The 19887-nt window shown below is 41.3% G+C and overlaps 1 protein-coding gene and 1 long non-coding RNA gene across 2 annotated transcripts; one reads left to right on the forward strand and one right to left on the reverse strand.

Annotated features, from left to right (window-relative positions):
- Positions 1-1297: 1297 nt before the first annotated feature.
- LOC129347545 (cilia- and flagella-associated protein 251-like) lies at positions 1298-3616 on the forward strand (the record flags this gene model as incomplete). The annotated part of the gene is made up of 3 exons (XM_055005054.1): positions 1298-1480; positions 2492-2674; positions 3197-3616. Coding segments are annotated over 3 exons (747 nt in total), but the record flags the coding sequence as incomplete, so codon positions are not given.
- A 6425-nt stretch (positions 3617-10041) lies between these two features.
- LOC129347627 (uncharacterized) lies at positions 10042-18432 on the reverse strand. Its single transcript, XR_008599814.1, has 3 exons — positions 18328-18432; positions 12946-13046; positions 10042-11199 (listed from the first exon to the last, which is right to left on the reverse strand). It is a non-coding gene; the product is annotated as an uncharacterized LOC129347627 (long non-coding RNA).
- Positions 18433-19887: the final 1455 nt, after the last annotated feature.

Here is a 19887-nt window from a genome sequence, read left to right on the forward strand (position 1 = left end):
GACAGGGAGTAGGGAGAGGAGGAGGAGAGGGAGAAGGAGGGGGGGAGGAGAGGAGCGTAGAGTAGGGAGAGGAGGGGGAGAGTGGGAGGAGGAGAGGGAGGGGGACTAGCGTGGATGAGGAGAGGGAGGAGAGAATAGGGAGAGGAGGAGGAGAGGGAGTAAGGAGAGGAGGAGGACCAGTCTCCCCCTCCTCCACCTCTCCCTACTCCCTCTCCTCATCCACGCTAGTCCCCCTCCCTCCCCTCCTCCCACTTTCCCCCCCGGGAGGGGGGGGGGGGGGGCGTGGATGAGGAGAAGGAGTAGGGAGAGATAGAGGAAGAAGAGAGGAGGGGAGGGAGTAGGGAGAGGAGGGGGAGAAAGAGAGGAGGGGAGGGAGGGGAGGAGCATGGATGAGGAGAGGTGGAGGAGGGGGAGAGTGGGGGGAGGGAGAGGAGTGTAGAGGGGGACAAGGAGTAGGGAGAGGAGGGGGAGAAGGGGGAGGGAGGGGGAGGAGCGTGGATGAGGAGAGGGAGTAGGGAGAGGAAGAAGAGAGAGGAGGGGAGGGAGGGAGACTAGCGTAGAAGAGGAGAAGGAGTAGGGAGAGGAAGACGAGAGGAGGGGGAGGAGCGTAGAAGAGGAGGAGTAGGGAGAGGAAGGAGAGAGGAGGGGGAGGAGCGTAGAAGAGGAGAAGGAGTAGGGAGAGGAAGAAGAGAGGAGGGGGAGGAGCGTAGAAGAGGAGAAGGAGTAGGGAGAGGAAGAAGAGAGGAGGGGGAGGAGTGTAGAAGAGGAGAAGGAGTAGGGAGAGGAAGAAGAGAGGAGGGGGAGGAGTGTAGAAGAGGAGGAGTAGGGAGAGGAAGAAAAGAGGAGGGGGAGGAGTGTAGAAGAGGAGGAGTAGGGAGAGGAAGAAAAGAGGAGGGGGAGGAGTGTAGAAGAGGAGGAGTAGGGAGAGGAAGAAAAGAGGAGGGGGAGGAGCGTTGAAGAGGAGAAGGAGGAGTAGGGAGAGGAAGAAAAGAGGAGGGGGAGGAGTGTAGAAGAGGAGGAGTAGGGAGAGGAAGAAAAGAGGAAGGGGAGGAGCGTAGAAGAGGAGGAGTAGGGAGAGGAAGAAAAGAGGAGGGGGAGGAGCGTAGAAGAGGAGGAGTAGGGAGAGGAAGAAAAGAGGAGGAGGAGCATGGAGGAGGAGAAGGATCAGAAGATGGAGGAGGAGAAGGAGGAGGAGATGGAGGAGGAGAAGGAGAAGGAGGAGAAGATGGCGGAAGAGATGTAGGAGGAGAAGGAGGAGGAGAAGATGGCGGAGGAGAGGGAGGAGGAGAAAGAGAAGGAGGAGGAGAAGGAGGAGATGGAGGAGGAGAAGAAGGAGAAAGAGGAGGAGAAGGAGGAGGAGAAGATGGCGGAGGAGATGGAGGAGGAGAGGGAGGAGGAGAAGGAGGAGGAGAAGGAGAAGGAGGAGGAGAAGGAAGAGGAGAAGGACAAGGAAGCGGAAGAAGAGAGGAGGGGGAGGAGCGTACAAGAGGAGAAGGAGTAGGGAGTTGAAGAAGAGAGGAGGGGGAGGAGTGTAGAAGAGGAGGAGTAGGGAGAGGAAGAAGAGAGGAGGGGGAGGAGCGTAGAAGAGGAGAAGGAGTAGGGAGAGGAAGAAGAGAGGAGGGGGAGGAGCGTAGAAGAGGAGAAGGAGTAGGGAGAGGAAGAAGAGAGGAGGGGGAGGAGCGTAGAAGAGGAGAAGGAGTAGGGAGAGGAAGAAGAGAGGAGGGGGAGGAGCGTAGAAGAGGAGAAGGAGTAGGGAGAGGAAGAAGAGAGGAGGGGGAGGAGCGTAGAAGAGGAGGAGTAGGGAGAGGAAGGAGAGAGGAGGGGGAGGAGCGTAGAAGAGGAGAAGGAGTAGGGAGAGGAAGAAGAGAGGAGGGGGAGGAGCGTAGAAGAGGAGAAGGAGTAGGGAGAGGAAGAAGAGAGGAGGGGGAGGAGCGTAGAAGAGGAGAAGGAGTAGGGAGAGGAAGAAGAGAGGAGGGGGAGGAGCGTAGAAGAGGAGAAGGAGAAGGGAGAGGAAGAAGAGAGGAGGGGGAGGAGCGTAGAAGAGGAGGAGTAGAGAGAGGAAGAAAGGAGGAGGTGGAGGAGCGTAGAAGAGGAGGAGTAGGGAGAGGAAGAAAAGAGGAGGGGGAGGAGCGTAGAAGAGGAGGAGTAGGGAGAGGAAGAAAAGAGGAGGGGGAGGAGCGTAGAAGAGGAGGAGTAGGGAGAGGAAGAAAAGAGGAGGGGGAGGAGCGTAGAAGAGGAGGAGTAGGGAGAGGAAGAAAAGAGGAGGGGGAGGAGCGTAGAAGAGGAGGAGTAGGGAGAGGAAGAAAAGAGGAGGGGGAGGAGCGTAGAAGAGGAGGAGTAGGGAGAGGAAGAAAAGAGGAGGTGGTGGAGCGTAGAAGAGGAGGAGTAGGGAGAGGAAGAAAAGAGGAGGAGGAGCATGGAGGAGGAGAAGGAGGAGGAGAAGGATCAGAAGATGGAGGAGGAGAAGGAGGAGGAGATGGCGGAGGAGAAGGAGGAGGAGATGGAGGAGGAGAAGGAGAAGGAGGAGAAGATGGCGGAGGAGATGGAAGAGGAGAAGGAGGAGGAGAAGATGGCGGAGGAGATGGAGGAGGAGAGGGAGGAGGAGAAAGAGAAGGAGGAGGAGAAGCAGGAGGAGAAGGAGGAGGAGGAGGAAGAAGAGAGGAGGGGGAGGAGCGTAGAAGAGGAGAAGGAGTAGGGAGAGGAAGAAGAGAGGAGGGGGAGGAGCGTAGAAGAGGAGAAGGAGTAGGGAGAGGAAGAAGAGAGGAGGGGGAGGAGCGTAGAAGAGGAGAAGGAGAAGGGAGAGGAAGAAGAGAGGAGGGGGAGGAGCGTAGAAGAGGAGGAGTAGGGAGAGGAAGAAAGGAGGAGGTGGAGGAGCGTAGAAGAGGAGGAGTAGGGAGAGGAAGAAAAGAGGAGGGGGAGGAGCGTAGAAGAGGAGGAGTAGGGAGAGGAAGAAAAGAGGAGGGGGAGGAGCGTAGAAGAGGAGGAGTAGGGAGAGGAAGAAAAGAGGAGGGGGAGGAGCGTAGAAGAGGAGGAGTAGGGAGAGGAAGAAAAGAGGAGGGGGAGGAGCGTAGAAGAGGAGGAGTAGGGAGAGGAAGAAAAGAGGAGGTGGTGGAGCGTAGAAGAGGAGGAGTAGGGAGAGGAAGAAAAGAGGAGGAGGAGCATGGAGGAGGAGAAGGAGGAGGAGAAGGATCAGAAGATGGAGGAGGAGAAGGAGGAGGAGATGGCGGAGGAGAAGGAGGAGGAGATGGAGGAGGAGAAGGAGAAGGAGGAGAAGATGGCGGAGGAGATGGAAGAGGAGAAGGAGGAGGAGAAGATGGCGGAGGAGATGGAGGAGGAGAGGGAGGAGGAGAAAGAGAAGGAGGAGGAGAAGCAGGAGGAGAAGGAGGAGGAGGAGGAGAAGGAGGAGGAGAAGGAGGAGGAGAAGATGGCGAAGGAGATGGAGGAGGAGAAGGAGGAGGAGAAAGAGAAGGAGGAGGAGAAGGAGGAGGAGGAGAAGGAGGAGGAGAGAGAGGAGAATGGGAGAAACAGGGGGCAGGGCATGAAGGAGAAGGGCAAGAAGCTGGAGGAGGAGGAATAGAGGGGAAGGAGGAGCAAGAGGTGGAAGAGGAGGAGGAGAGAGGAGAGAAGGGGGGAGCAAGAGGGGAAAGGATGGTGGAGGAGGAGGAGGAGAGAGGAGAGAAGGGAGGAGCAAGAGGGGAAAGGATGGAGGAGGAGGAGAGAGGAGAGAAGGGAGGAGCAAGAGGGGAAAGGATGGAGGAGGAGGAGAGAGGAGAGAAGGGAGGAGCAAGAGGGGAAAGGATGGAGGAGGAGAGAGGAGAAAAAGGAGGAGCAAGAGGGGAAAGGATGGAGGAGGAGGAGAGAGGAGAGAAGGGAGGTGCAAGAGGGGAAAGGATGGAGGAGGATAGAGGAGAAAAAGGAGGAGCAAGAGGGGAAAGGATGGAGGAGGAGGAGGAGAGAGGAGAGAAGGGAGGAGCAAGAGGGGAAAGGATGGAGGAGGAGGAGAGAGGAGAGAAGGGGGTAGCAAGAGGGGAAAGGATGGAGGAGGAGGAGAGAGGAGAGAAAGGAGGAGCAAGAGGGGAAAGGATGGAGGAGGAGGAGGAGAGAGGAGAGAAGGGAGGAGCAAGAGGGGAAAGGACGGAGGAGGAGAGAGGAGAGAAGGGAGGAGCAAGAGGGGAAAGGACGGAGGAGGAGAGAGGAGAGAAGGGAGGAGCAAGAGGGGAAAGGATGGAGAAGGAGAGAGGAGAGAAGGGAGGAGCAAGAGGGGAAAGGACGGAGGAGGAGAGAGGAGAGAAGGGAGGAGCAAGAGGGGAAAGGATGGAGGAGGAGGAGGAGGAGGAGGAGGAGAGAGGAGAGAAGGGAGGAGCAAGAGGGGAAAGGATGGAGGAGGAGGAGAGAGGAGAGAAGGGAGGAGCAAGAGGGGAAGGACGGAGGAGGAGAGAGGAGAGAAGGGAGGAGCAAGAGGGGAAAGGATGGAGGAGGAGGAGGAGGAGGAGGAGAGGAGGAGAGAAGGGAGGAGTAAGAGGGGAAAGGATGGAGGAGGAGGAGAGAGGAGAGAAGGGAGGAGCAAGTGGGGAAAGGATGGAGGAGGAGGAGAGAGGAGAGAAGGGAGGAGCAAGAGGGGAAAGGATGGAGGAGGAGAGAGGAGAGAAGGGAGGAGCAAGAGGGGAAAGGATGGAGGAGGAGGAAGAGGAGGAGAGAGGAGAGAAGGGAGGAGCAAGAGGGGAAAGGATGGAGGAGGAGGAGAGAGGAGAGAAGGGAGGAGCAAGAGGGGAAAGGATGGAGGAGGAGGAGAGAGGAGAGAAGGGAGGAGCAAGAGGGGAAAGGATGGAGGAGGAGAGAGGAGAGAAGGGAGGAGCAAGAGGGGAAAGGATGGAGAAGGAGAGAGGAGAGAAGGGAGGAGCAAGAGGGGAAAGGATGGAGAAGGAGAGAGGAGAGAAGGGAGGAGCAAGAGGGGAGAGCATGGTGGAGGAGGTGTGTGTGTGTGTGTGTGTGTGTGTGTGTGTCTGTGAAATCCGGTTGGAGTTCAGCTGCTGGGAGTCTCCCTGGATCAGTGGATCGGGGCTTCAGTGAAGGTCCCAAGTACTCTGGAGACAGAAACAAAGCAACATTTCAACCATCAGAGACTTTCTGCTACTCATATCGTCCACTGGATTCCGTCACACTACACTGGATCCACGTGAACACAGTGGTGAAGCAGCTCAGACACTGTTGCTGCTGTAAATGACTGAATTGTCTCAACGATTTACTAAATCATATTTCATTCTTGTCCCGGATACATTTACATTGTTCTGTGAAGAGTTACTGCTATTAACTCTTCATTTGGCCAATATCTGCTTGTTTATTAGATGAATAGTGCGACTCATAGAACTACCAGAAGCCGATCAACCCCACGATCATTTCTTCTTCTTTCAGTTATTTTTTTGGCCTTTTTCTGGCTTTATTGAGAGAGAGGAAAGTGGGAAGGACCTGCAGTAAAGGGCCATGAAGTGGATTGGAACCCATGACCACTGTGTCAAGAACTATAATCCCAAGGTCAACCTGTTGAGCTACAGCGGGTCGTAGCTGAGTCATTGTAAGTCAAGGGAAAGAGAACATGAGGACTTGCCCTTGCTGTGTATTCTGGGAAACCCAACGATTGGTCTGATGTGTATTTTCAAGTCAAGTATAACTTTTTTAATTGTCATGCTCAAACGAATCAGAATAACGACTCTGCTGAATAGATTGTAGTTTACTTTTTTGACAGTGCAGAGGTCTGCAACATCACAAACCAACGTTACGCCTGTTTTACTTCACCTCATATTGTATCTATGACACTTCTTTAAACACAAAATTACATTTTAGCCCTTAATATATATTTAAAAAAAAAAGAAAATATCTATGCTAATATAAATAAATAAATACAGTGAAAATAGTGTGATTTTGAGGTCAAATTTTGTCAAAGAACAAATTACCACTCATAAAAATATCGATTTTTGATGTAGACATTATTTACCAATTATGTAAAGTTTTTATCATTTTACCTTTATTGTTGCAGTTTATGCAGTTACATTTAGAAATGCTAAGCTTTAATAATATAATAACAGTAAACTGTTCAAAAAGTTACAGCTGTTCAAAACGATTATTTCTCACAGAGATTCCGGCTCAACCAGTAAATACTAAATACACAGAACAGATTCAGATCCAGTCACATGCAGCAGTGATGCATCTACACAGAAACACCTTAATAAAATCACTTCACTGGTGTCTCCACCATCACACCAAATAACCACATCGTATTAAAATGAACTTTAAATGTGACTGTTTAAGAAGAGGGTCTGAGCACTTTCAAATGATTATATTTTAGCTGATTTGAAGTGTGTAAACAATGTCAAAGAACAGTTTATTATTAGTAAAAATACAGATTTGTGACAGACATTATTTACATATTTTTTTCCCTACAGTCGGCATCTAAATAGATACATGATTTTATTACTTATTCTTTATAAATTATTCAGAACTGTCACATCTAAATTTTTGTATCCTTAGTATGCATCATTTTTCTTTCAAATACCAGCAAATGTCTACAAAACAGCAATTGTTTTTGTTCTTGAAAATTAAAAATCGTGAAAATACTGTGTAATTTGATGGTCAAATGTAAAAGAACAAATTACCATTCATAACAATACAGATTTTTTGATATGCATATTATTCAAAGACTAAATCATTCAGTTTACAGGAAAATTTATACCTTTTTTAGTAATTATATTATTTACCAAAATACAGTTAATTTGTAAATTGTTAATAAAAAAATTGCAGCTAGAAGCTTAAAAAAGTTCATTTCTCACAGTCATTTCGGCTCATCTGCACGTTCTGACGTCATCACCCCCCTTCTCCTAATGCTTCCATCATCTCCGTGGTTACCAAAAATGCACAATCAGTTATTTTATGAAAAATGGCCCAGTCGCCATCTTTATCTAAAACTTTTACAATCCTGTATAAAAATACAGATGTTTGATGTGGACAATATTCAGAGTTTTTGCCTGTTTTTGAGTCATATTACTAGTCTCAGCACAAACAAACCAACAAATCATATAATATGACAATAAACAGAGGAACATTTCCAGCAACCATCACTCCTGTGCTCTAATGCTACATTGTGTTAGCTAATGGTGTCGAAAGGATAACTGATGATTAGAAAACCTTTGTGCAATTATATCAGCACATGAATTAGTGTGAGTTTTTATGGAAAACATGAAATTGTCTGGGTGACCCCAAACTTTTGAACGGTAATGTAAAACAAAAAAACACTTTCATCAAACCCCTTTAGCGTTCTGTTAACTTATTTCAGAACTTTTATACAGCAAAACTCACAAAAAAACTAATTTACACAAAGAAAACACCACTCAAACTGTGTTTTACAAAAAAGCCCCCGAAATTCTGATACTCAACAGACTTTAAATTCAACAAATTATTCTCATTTCTTGGACTGAAACCGTTTTCAAAATGTTCAGAGATCAGAGGATGAGTGAGACGCAGGAAAAGCATGAAATGAATTTTCTTACCTGAACGCAAACTGCAGGTGCTTCAACTGGTGCTTTCTCCGGCAGGCTCTTCTTCTTGTTGTTCTTTTTCTTCTTCCTCTTCTTCTTCTCACGATGATCCGCTGAGGTCTGTCTTCAGTAGGTTGTTGAAATCCTTTTATAGCTCGCTTTGCAAAAGGTCTTGTTCAAGTCCAGGTGCAAAAAGAGGCCGATCGAAGGTCTGCAGGCCTTTTATATGCGTTCGGAGCGTTTCCATGGTTTCAAATAGTGCACGCACGGGCCTTCAATAAAGCATCCATGATGTCAATTTATTTGTTTCTACACTTGCCTTGTTCCATGTACACGCAGGAGTTTGCACAAAGTCCACCTTGTAACTCCAAGTCTCCAGTCCAATCACATCTAAAACAGCCAAATCAAATTTTGTGCGTAACGACGATTTATCTTAATAAAATTCCTGACACTCTAATGGGGCTCAGGATTCATCCAAAGAAGCTTTAATACAAATACTTCCACCCTATAAACCTTCAGTCTATGTGGAACAGCTGACATGGTGTGTACAAGTCCACAGAATAGTATTTATCCTAAGTGACCGCTGCTGCGCCACGTGTGTAAATGCGCGTAAAGACGCACTGATGGTTTCTGCTGCTGTGATGCTGCAGGTATTTATTCAAGTCAGAGGAAACAATGTGACACACAGCAGCTGTGGGCAGCAAACTGGACCTCTGGATGTGTTTAAATGTTTCTGCTGAATCCACAGTGACATTCAGTGAAATCTTAACAACATTATTATTTCCGACATGAATCCAGCAGGTTCCACATCTGTCTGAGTCACATTAAGATCCGGATTTTGACAGACATCTCAATATGTTATGAAGAAGATGATACCCCTGGGTGGTGCTGCTCCACCTGGAAACAACACAAGGCTTGATCTACCCCAACTGGGTCTTTTTATGCAAATGTTTGTCTCGGTTTTTCTGCCGCTAACACAGAAAGGTAACATCTCCAATAGTTCTACAGACACCTGTCCTGTTTAATCACTGACAAAAATCCAAAACAATGTTTCCTCAGTGTTTCTACTTACATCAAGCAATAGTACATTCCTGAGTATGTGTATTCCACACAATACTCTCAGTATGTACAGTATGTGTTTGTACAGTGCAACACATCTGAGACAAACAAACCAGCACAGAACAGTAATATTAGAAAAATATTATAGTATCAAATGGAAGCAAACTGCATAGGGGTCTCAAAAAGTATTCTGACACTTATTTTGTATAAATGATTGACATGTAAATTTGTTTTCTAGTACAGTTAGTTGATGAAAGTTTAAGTGAGAGCATGTAGCTTTACAGGACAACAGCAAATGTTAAAATACTTTCATATAGTCAGCAAACTGACTTGGTTTTACAATATCTACACTAGTTGCTTTAAGCTGCTTTATGTCATTATTACAAAGTCAAGCGCATATTTAGAACTAAAACAAAAACTTGAATTTATCTTTTTGAGATTCTTTCTCATCTTACAAATATTATGATATAAAATTTGCAATTGTTGGGAAAAACGAAGATAAGCATCAGTAAATGCAAGCTAAGTAGTTAGCTAGCTAGCTGCTATGACTGTCTTTGCTAAAGCTACCGTAGTTCACCATTTTTTAAAAACCTCCTTGTTGTATTTGTATATTGATCTTACGGACTCTCAGTTTTAGAATTTGTTATATCAAAACCATAAAGCAATAGAAAGCTTTATGTTTTGTGAAAAGTAGCAGTGACTGCAGGCTAGGTAGTGAGCTAGCTCCTAAGATAGCCTTTGCTAAAGCTACTATAGTAGAATCTGATTTCAGGCTGGAGTTTATGTAGCTTCTTGCAATTTAGGAGTATTTATTATTTGTAGTGGGGTCTTGCATTTTTATTGAACTATGCTTTGTCACATTTCTTTTCCATTTCATTTCACTCTCTTCTTTGATGTAAAGCATCGTGAGCTGCACTTTGTGTATAAACTGTGCTTTACAAATACAGTTGTTAATATGCTCAAGTATTCAAACTTTAATGACATTTGATTTTGTGCTTAGATATCAAACATTTTCTGCATTTAATTACATTATCGCCAAATTAACAAGGTGGTGGGAGGGTCTGAAATTGGCCCTACAGCCCATTTTAACCCCTTTGTGGGTCAATCCATGATTGGCCAACAGAGAAGATGAACATGTGGTTTAATTCCATCCAGATGTCAGCAGAAACTGGTAATATTTGTTGCCGAGTCAAACCAGAAACTGCTGATGCCAGAACATGCATGAAAACTTGTTCAATAGTTGACTCAGCTGTTGCTTCATTACTGGTAACCTACATAATTCAGAGTGCATTTTACTCCAACTTAGAAGTCATGGCATTTGAAACAAACTGATTAAAACATGAACAAACGGAAATAGTATTAGAGTGAAAGTGGGCAGAGAACAGGTGGAAGGATGAACGATAGATACTATGTGGTTTAAAATAGTTAAAAAGGTGCGGAAATGTTCAAGAAAAACCAGCACCAGGCATGGTTTTAGTAATAAGACATCTTTATTTATCATTTGGAGAGACATGCTAGATCTCTGTACAGTGTGAATGGAGAGCCAGCTCTAGACTGAACAGTCTGCAGCACAGAGCTGCGACAGAAACACCTTCAGGGAATAACTGCAGCCCCCCTACCTCCAATTCAGACCCTCTTCTTCCCCGACACACTCAGACATTGGTTGCATCACTTGGTCCATTTCCAGGGAATGTTAAAACAGGCCTTCAGGAAACAAACTGAACTCTACTTTCATATCTAAAGGGAACAAAATACAAACAAGTGTCTGTAGCTACCAATCAATCATCTTGTCTTCGTTTAAAAAATAAATACCCATGAGTCATTTCTGAAAAGTGCTCCTCTTACTAGGCTGTGTGCTCAGTAATGAGAGCAGAACATTCCTGTTTTCAGATAATAGGCAGCAGAGGGTTAGAAGGTTCATGATCAATATCAGGACAGATGTTACAACTCCAGCTGTTGCATTAGACTGCAGTTATTCACAGAGAAATTAAAACATCACATTCCTCATAAAAACTAGATGGGACTTTTATTAAATAAAGTGTTGGTGAAGAAACAGTGTAAAAAGTGCAAAGCAGCTCCATTAAATCAGGAGATGTGAGACTTCCACAGCATGGATCACCATCTGCTGTGTTGATTCATAGCTGAATGTCAGAATGAACTGAGACAGAAAAGCTGCTTTGAGCTGCAACATTACGGTCTGACAATCCAACACCATCACAGTTTTCATCTGGTTGTTTTGCTTCAACATGCTGTGAAGTTCAGTTTTTACCTGAATCAATACAGAGATTCTATTTCCAACCAAGACTGGAATAAAAATTAGAATGTTATGAGGTTATCAATGCAACTAAATCCTTTCAGATGGAAGGATTTACTTCTATGTTCTAATTCAAGTTTCAGTTGGAGCACATTGCATTCACAAAGAAAAACAGCGATACCTTCATAGCAACATTTAATAAACCTAAAGCTTCCCTGTTGGCACATTGGTGGAGTTTGTTACTGAACATCTGAACCTTAAATCCAGTGAGAGGACCATCTTCAGTCGAGGCCAGTCAGAGAACTTCAAGACCTTCCATCAGCTGGACCAGATGTGGCATCACCTCCCTCTGAACATCTGGATGACAGGAGAAAAGACAGAAATCAAACACAGATCACAGAAATACAATTTATTCACTTTCATCATTTTATAAAAGTAGCATGAACTTTATTAAAACTTGACAACATCAGGAATGAAAGTAAATGTTTTTATCTCGTGTTGAAGCTAAATTTAAAGTAAATTTTAATGACAGTTTATCCTGAGAGTAGTGAGAATGGAGCTTTTCTTTCCTTTTTAGAATATTCCCTCAAAATACTATGTTTATTATTGGCTTTAGAACATTGTTCTTTACTTATTTATTTTTAGATACCTCAGACTGATGCACTTTGCTGGTTTGCAGATAATTTCATGTACAATGACAGTAAAGATCTTCTATTACATTTTGCTAAAACAAGAACTGCAAACTTTCTCAACCATCTCTCAGTCTGCAAAATTCCAACTGCGACAAAGAATTATCTGATGTAGTTATTATAATCTAACCAGCCCTGGAATTAATAAAAATCTGTATATGGATATGATTTTCTCTGATGGGACCACTAAAACTGCATACAATAAAGTAAATCTCTTCTGCACTGCACACATACTACACTTTTGTATAACTCTGGATGTCAGAGTAAAGGCAGACAGATCCACCAATCAGCCACAACATTCTGACCAGTGACAGCTGAAGAGAACAACATCCATCATCTTGTTCTAATGCAACGTTCTGCTGGGAAACCTTGACGTTCATGTGGATGTTTGACCTGTACCACCACCTAAACACTGCAGGACAAACAACCCCTAGTCTCCATGGCAACAGCAGTCCTTGATGCAAGCTGCCACCCTCAGCAGGACAAACTAGAACTGCTACTACAGGAGTGGTCCGAGGAACACGACAGAGCTAAGCTGTTCACCTGGGTTCCACACTCCCCACATCCAGATCTGATTGAGCATCTGTGGGATGGTCCAGGATCAGCCTGGTCTAGGTAGGACCCACCCTGCAACCCACAGGATCCACAGAATCCACAGGACATCCCCAGAGGTTCTGATGAACCACTGGGTCAGAGGAGTTTTAGCAGCATAAAGGGACCAACACTGTATTAGTCAGGTGGTCAGAATGTTATACTGGTATATTGTCATGCTGATTATATGATCAGTAAATGTTACCATCAATTATAACGTCCACATTGATCAGGAAAAAAAACCAAACTATCAGTTCATTCAGAAACTGTGGGGTTAAACCTAAAAACACAGACCTCAACAGCAGTTTGTTTCAAAGCAGAACACCAGCTGGTTTTCACTAAAGAAGCTTTCAAAGCAACAATTAAATGACTGTTTTGTTTTCATTAAGTTCAGAATCAGCCAAAATAATGTACACACATCAGGAAAAGAAAAACTTGTATAAATATTTCATTTGTATAAGTACTTCTATACATATAGATTCCTCTTTCTAAGTTTGATCAAATCATGATAACTCTGTGTCCTGTTGTACGATGTTTTCCCAACAGATGGCGCTACCCTCATGAATGGAGCATCAACAAGTGACGTCTACAACACAACAGAAATGTCTGGAAGCCAGTGGCCACCACTTTGAGCACCTCTTGTAATTGTAGAGGCCAAAGATAACTTTTATTAATCTCGTGATGTCTGAATAAATTTGGTATTGAAAGATTTACGCAACTTTTTCTTTTCCTGATGTGTGTAAACATTATTTTGGCTGACTCTGTATGATGGGTTTCTGACAGGTCACCAGGCAACATCTTTTTATAATAATGACAAACATACCTGCATTCTACAGGAGTGATTTTCCTCATGTGCAGGTAAAGATGTGTGAGGAGCTTAGAGATGACAGGAGCAGGAGTCATCCTCACTAATTCAGCTTCCACCTAGAAACAGAAAGACCACAAACAAACACACTGATATACTCTCAAACGTTCAACCTCACAGCCTCAAAATATCTGTTTAGGAAATGTTGTGTTTCTAAATTCTGCTGAAAGCATTGACAGACATTCTCTTACAAGGTTGTGTAAAAAGCAACCTGTCCTCTGAGCTACTGAGAAATCTTCCTGAACAAAGTATCTACATGTAAATCAGCTCAACAAAAACTAAAGCCTCAGTCAGAGATAACAGGTATCAAAAATTATAAACAACTTTCTTTGTTAACTCAGACTTTCTGCTTCAACCTCACATAAAAAGGGGAGTTTAACTCGTCAGGTGACTGAAAATGAACGGCTTGTGCAGTTCTAGATCCAAAAGTAGGATGTTTCAACTCATGTTTTACTACAAATACATACAGTAATAAATAAATACAATGGCTGGTTGTTAGTTTATTCACTATTAATGTCACTTTATATACTGGATTGAACTTGAGCAGTGGAAGAGAGAAGGAATTTAATGAAATTATGGAGATTAAGAGAGGTAATGTTGCGCAATGTTAAGTTAAGCGCAGTTTAATTCAAACCAGCTGAATGTTAAACTTCAGTGCAGCTCAACGGGTTTCAGTTAACCTTAAAGTAAAATAACTTTTTTAAAAGCTAAAATACACAGCAGAGAAATACAGGTTGAGAATGTCATTCTAATAATGACGGAAAGCTGCGTCAGCAACTAACAGGTGTTCAGCGGTAAGTTAGTTCGGTAAAGTTGGCAAGATATTCACAGATTCGGACTTCTGGCATCAATAACTCATGAGATATACGTTGTAAAAACATAAACAATGCCTCTTTCCCATCGTTGTAAGCTAGACAATGTGCTACATGGCCAGTTTTATCAAAAGTCGCCGTCTTTCAAGCTGCAGAAATAACATTGATGTCTATGAGCAGCCAGCTGTGCGACGAGTGAACAGGTACAGTGTGCAAATAGCAAAACCGCTGCAACAGCGAAGAGAGACACTACACAAATATTCAATTACTTAATTTTTATACACTGTAGTGTCACCAAATTTACTGCAGCCATCACTTGTCTCCTGCTGGTCATACTACAACTCTTGGTTTGATACTAAATACAAAATCTGAATTTTAAGGAATTTTTATTATTTTAGTATTATTTTATTAGTCATAAAATTCAATAACTTCCCTCTTATGTACTGCAGAAAGATTACACTCTGTCTAACTATCAGTTGGCTCCTGTTGATCATACTACAACTCTTGGTTTGATATTTAACTATTTTTCATGATTTTAATGATTTTTTATTAGCAATGAAATTGTTATATATCTCAAATATTTTTTGTTGCAAAAGACAAAAGTGCTCATCCATTTTTTTGGTAGATTGTGGAACATTAATAACCAAAAGTAACTGAATTAGATTTTATTTGGGTTGTTTATTGTCATGTGAAGTTGTGCACATTATTTAGTGTGCATGCTTGTGTGTGAAGTTTAAGGATTATGAGTAAATTAGCTTTGATGGCTCTTCTCTTGATGTATGTGGCACTATATTTTTAGATCCATAGTGCACCTGTTTGTCCAAATACATGAAACTGAATATTAATGGAACTTGGAATCCTCACCAAAGACAGGATCAGATAACACCATTATACCAAACTAAACTGTTTAGATTGTCTCTTCAAGTACTGACGATTGGCAAGAAAGACAATAAGACGCCTTCTTACAAGGCTGCAGAATTAACTGATTCATTTAAACCATAATGTTAAACCGCTAATAATATTTTCCAAGTTAAGGACTGTACGGACAATACTTGGAAGAAAAAACCTGAAGGTATGATCAGTAGGACCTTTTGATGGTTGGATGGAGTTTACGTTTTCTGCAGTGTTTAAGAGTAAAGTGATTGAATTTTATTTACTACAAAAATTCCTTAAAATTCTGATTTTTTATTTAAGATCAAACCAAGCATTGTAGTATGACAATCAGGAGCCAACTGAAGGCTCTAGTGAATTTGATGACAGGACAGTACATAAGAGTGAAGTTATTGAATTGTATTACTTATAAAATGATAATAAAATAAAAAAATTCATTAAAATTATGAAAAAATGTTTTTATATTAAACCAAGAGTTGTAGTATGACCAGTAGGAGCCAACTGATGGCTCCAGTGATTTTAGTGGCACTACAATGTATAAGAGTGAAGTTATTGAATTGTAGTACCAATAAAAATTCCTTAAAATTCTGATTTTGTATTTAATATCAAACCAAGGGTTGTACTATGACAGTCATGAGACAACTGATGGCAGCAGCAAGTTTGGTGACACTACAGTACATAAGAGTGAAGTTAATGAATTTTATTACGAATAAAAATTATTTAAAATTCAAATTTTGTACTTAATATCAAACCACGTGTTGTAGTATGACCAGCAGAAGCCAATTGATGGCTCCAATGATTTTGGTGACACTTCAATGTATAAGAGTAAAGGTACTGAATTTTATGACAAATAAAATAATAATAATAAAAAAAAGAAAATTCCTTGAAATTCCGATTCTGTATTTAGTATCAAACCAAGAGTTGTAGTATGACCAGCAGGAGACAATTGAAGGCTCCAGTGATTTTGGTGACACTACAGTAAACAAGAGTGAAGTTACTGAATTTTATTACTACTAAAAATTGTTTAAAATGATTTTTTTTAATTTAATGTCAAACCAAGTGTTGTAGTATGATCAACAGGAGACAACTGAAGGCTGTACTGATTTTGGTGATACTACAGTAAACAATAGTGAAGTTATTGAATTTTATGACTAATAAAATAAGAAAATAATAAAAATTCCTTAAAATTCAGATTTTGAATTTAGTGTCAAACCAAGAGTTGTAGTATGACCAGCAGGAGACAATTGAAGGCTCCAGTGATTTTGGTGACACTACAGAGCATAAGAGTGAAGTTGACTTTTATGACTAATAAAATAATAATAATAAAATAATAAAAATTCATTAAAATTCAGATTTTGTATTTAGTGTCAAACCAAGAGTTGTAGTATGACCAGCAGGAGACAACTGAAGGCTCCAGTGATTTTGGTGACACTAAACAATAGTGAAGTTGTTGAATTTTATGACTAATAAAATAATAACAAAATAATAAAAATTCCTTAAAATTCAGATTTTGCATTTAATATCAAAGTAAGAGTTGTAGTATGACCAGCAGGAGACAATTGATGGCTCCAGTGATTTTGGTGACACTACAGTAAACAAGAGTGAAGTCATTGAATTTATTACTAATAAAACAATACTAAAATAATAAAAAAATTCCTTAAAATTCTGATTTTGCATTTAGTGTCAAAAAAGAGTTGTAGTATGACCAGCAGGAGACAATTGATGGCTCCAATGATTTTGGTGACACTACAGTACATAAGAGTGAAGTTATTGAATTTATTACTAATAAAACAATACTAAAATAATAAAAATTCCTTAAAATTCAGATTTTGTATTTAATATCAAACCAAGAGTTGTAGTATGACCAGCAGGAGACAATTGATAGCTCCAATGATTTTGGTGACACTACAGTACATAAGAGTGAAGTTATTGAATTCATTACTAATAAAACAATACTAAAATAATAAAAATTCCTTAAAATTCAGATTTTTTATTTAATATCAAAGCAACAGTTGTAGTATGACCAGCAGGAGACAACTGATGGCTCCAGTGATTTTGGTGACACTACAGTACATAAGAGTGAAGTTATTGAATTTTATGACTAATAAAATAATAATAAAATAAAAATTCCTTAAAATTCAGATTTTGCATTTATTATCAAACCAAGAGTTGTAGTATGACCAGCAGGAGACAATTGATGGCTCCAATGATTTTGGTGACACTACAGTACATAAGAGTGAAGTTATTGAATTCATTACTAATAAAACAATACTAAAATAATAAAAATTCCTTAAAATTCAGATTTTTTATTTAATATCAAAGCAACAGTTGTAGTATGACCAGCAGGAGACAACTGATGGCTCCAGTGATTTTGGTGACACTACAGTACATAAGAGTGAAGTTATTGAATTTTATGACTAATAAAATAATAATAAAATAAAAATTCCTTAAAATTCAGATTTTGCATTTATTATCAAACCAAGAGTTGTAGTATGACCAGCAGGAGACAATTGATGGCTCCAATGATTTTGGTGACACTACAGTACATAAGAGTGAAGTTATTGAATTCATTACTAATAAAACAATACTAAAATAATAAAAATTCCTTAAAATTCAGATTTTTTATTTAATATCAAAGCAACAGTTGTAGTATGACCAGCAGGAGACAACTGATGGCTCCAGTGATTTTGGTGACACTACAGTACATAAGAGTGAAGTTATTGAATTTTATGACTAATAAAATAATAATAAAATAAAAATTCCTTAAAATTCAGATTTTGCATTTATTATCAAACCAAGAGTTGTAGTATGACCAGCAGGAGACAATTGAAACCTACAGTGATTTTGGTGACACTACAGTAAACAAGAGTGAAGTTATTGAATTTATTACTAATAAAAAAAATACTAAAATAATGAAAATTCCTTAAAATTCAGATTTTGTATTTCATATCAAACCAAGAGTTGTAGTATGACCAGCAGGAGACAATTGAAGGCTCCAGTGATTTTGGTGACACTACAGTACATAAGAGTGAAGTTGTTGAATTTATGACTAATAAAATAATAAAGTAATAAAAATTCCTTAAAATTCAGATTTTGTATTTAGTGTCAAACCAAGAGTTGTAGTATGACCAGCAGGAGACAAGTGATGGCTGCAGTAAATTTGGTGACACTACAGTGTATAAAAATTAAGTAATTGAATATTTGTGTAGTGCCTCTCTTCGCTGTTGCAGCGGTTTTGCTATTTGCACACTGTACCTGTTCACTCGTCGCACAGCTGGCTGCTCATAGACATCAGTGTTATTTCTGCAGCTTGAAAGACAGCGACTTTTGATAAAACTGGCCATGTAGCACATTGTCTAGCTTACAACGATTTGAAAGAGGTATTGTTTATGTTTTTACAACGTATATCTCATGAGTTATTGATGCCGGAAGTTTGAATCTGTGAATATCTTGCCAACTTTACCTAACTCGGTAAGTTAGCCACCTGTGTTAATTAGCCCGCTAGCTAACTTAGCCGCTTAGCTAGCTAACGCGTCCGGACAAACTGCTCAAACACGACAAAACACAACTCTTCACAAGTCGCTGACTTAACGTATAACATAACAACGCTACTGGTTAGAAGTATTTATCTACTTACCGTGTTTTACTCCAAAAACAAGATCAACAGCAGTCAGAGATGCTACCAGACGTGCCGACTATAGATATATAGAAGACTAGATACGCTAGCGCGCTGTCTTCTATATTATCTATGGTCTGGCCAATCACTGCTCTCTGGCTCCGCCCTCTGAGAATCTTGTTGTCGTTTGGCTCCACACTTGCTGATGACCACTTCCGGTCTCAGAAAATGAAAAAACGGACCTTTTTTCGTTTCTGTCTCTTACTGATTTTACTTTCTTGTTATTCTAAATATAAAACGAAAATCAAAGCATTTAAAAAAAAAATCGTATCAAGGAAAAACGGCTTGTATTTCAATTTCAATTTTCGTATTTTAAAACGAAAATCAAATAACCACTCGTTTGTTTTTCAATACCCGTTTCAGAACGGAAAATCCAATTACCAGATCCGTACACGGACCCACCACACACACCTTTGACACACTTCCACACATTAGTTGAGGAGCAGCGAAAACCTGGTCGTGCCAAACTATTTTACATCTGACGCAAAGCTCTCCAGCAAACTACAGCGTTGGATGAAGAGTCCAGCCACTCCTCTGGCCACCAGCGCGGATGAAGCCGATCTTATCGAAGGAATTGAGCATTCCAGTGACATGTAAGTCTGTATTCATGAGAAGTTGTTTGTTTTGAGTTGGAGAAAAGTAAATAAAGTATAATACATGTAACGTCGCCGAAAGCATTCCGCGCAAAATACGCATCATTTTTACAAGTCATGTGCTGCGCACACGTAACTTTTTCTGTGTGCAGCATTTACAATGTTGGGAAGGAGGAGGAGGAGGAAGAGGAGAGAATGGAGGTCTCCTGCTGTCCTGGTACCCCAGCGAGAGGTAGAGGGACAGACCGTCCTCCAGCCAGGAGACGCTGCAGCAGCCGCTCCACCAGCGAGCGCTCCGGGCCAGAGGCGCTCCCTACAGCTGGCTGGAAAACTGAGAAGGAACCTGACAGCTTACCTTCTTTGCCACATTTCCTGCCGAAAAGGAGGCCAGGTGTCCAGCCACCTCTGTCAGAATATGTGGACAGCCCTTCTCCATTAGATCTGTCCAAGTACTTGGACCAGGAGACCATCAAAATACTGTTTCTGATTCAACTCAGTAAAAACGATTTTCTTTTATTTTCAAATGCACCGTTTATGGTCTGACCATGGTTTTGTACATAAAATATGTGTGTTCATAAGTATCTGGCACACTTAGAAATTTGATTGCACTATTGTAAATAATTTGTTTTGATGTTGATGTTGTCTCTTTGCAAATTTTGCAGTTTTGTTTATTTTCGTTTTTTTTACAGGTTACAAAATTGACCATATCTCAAAAAGCAAATTATGCACAGACGCCAAATAAATTTCCTGTGGTTCCAAAGGTTATTGTGCAACTTTTTTATTTACAAATTTGAGGGATACAGCTATGCAATTTCTGTATTTTGAAATATATGTGAAAAAAACAAACGATTTTCATTTTTTAAGATTTATTGCACTTTTAAGCAATTTTTTTGTAGTAGTTAAGACATAAGTCAATACATATTATTAA

The sequence above is a fragment of the Amphiprion ocellaris genome, chromosome 19, assembly GCF_022539595.1.
Source record: "Amphiprion ocellaris isolate individual 3 ecotype Okinawa chromosome 19, ASM2253959v1, whole genome shotgun sequence".
In the NCBI taxonomy this organism is placed as follows: domain Eukaryota; kingdom Metazoa; phylum Chordata; class Actinopteri; family Pomacentridae; genus Amphiprion; species Amphiprion ocellaris.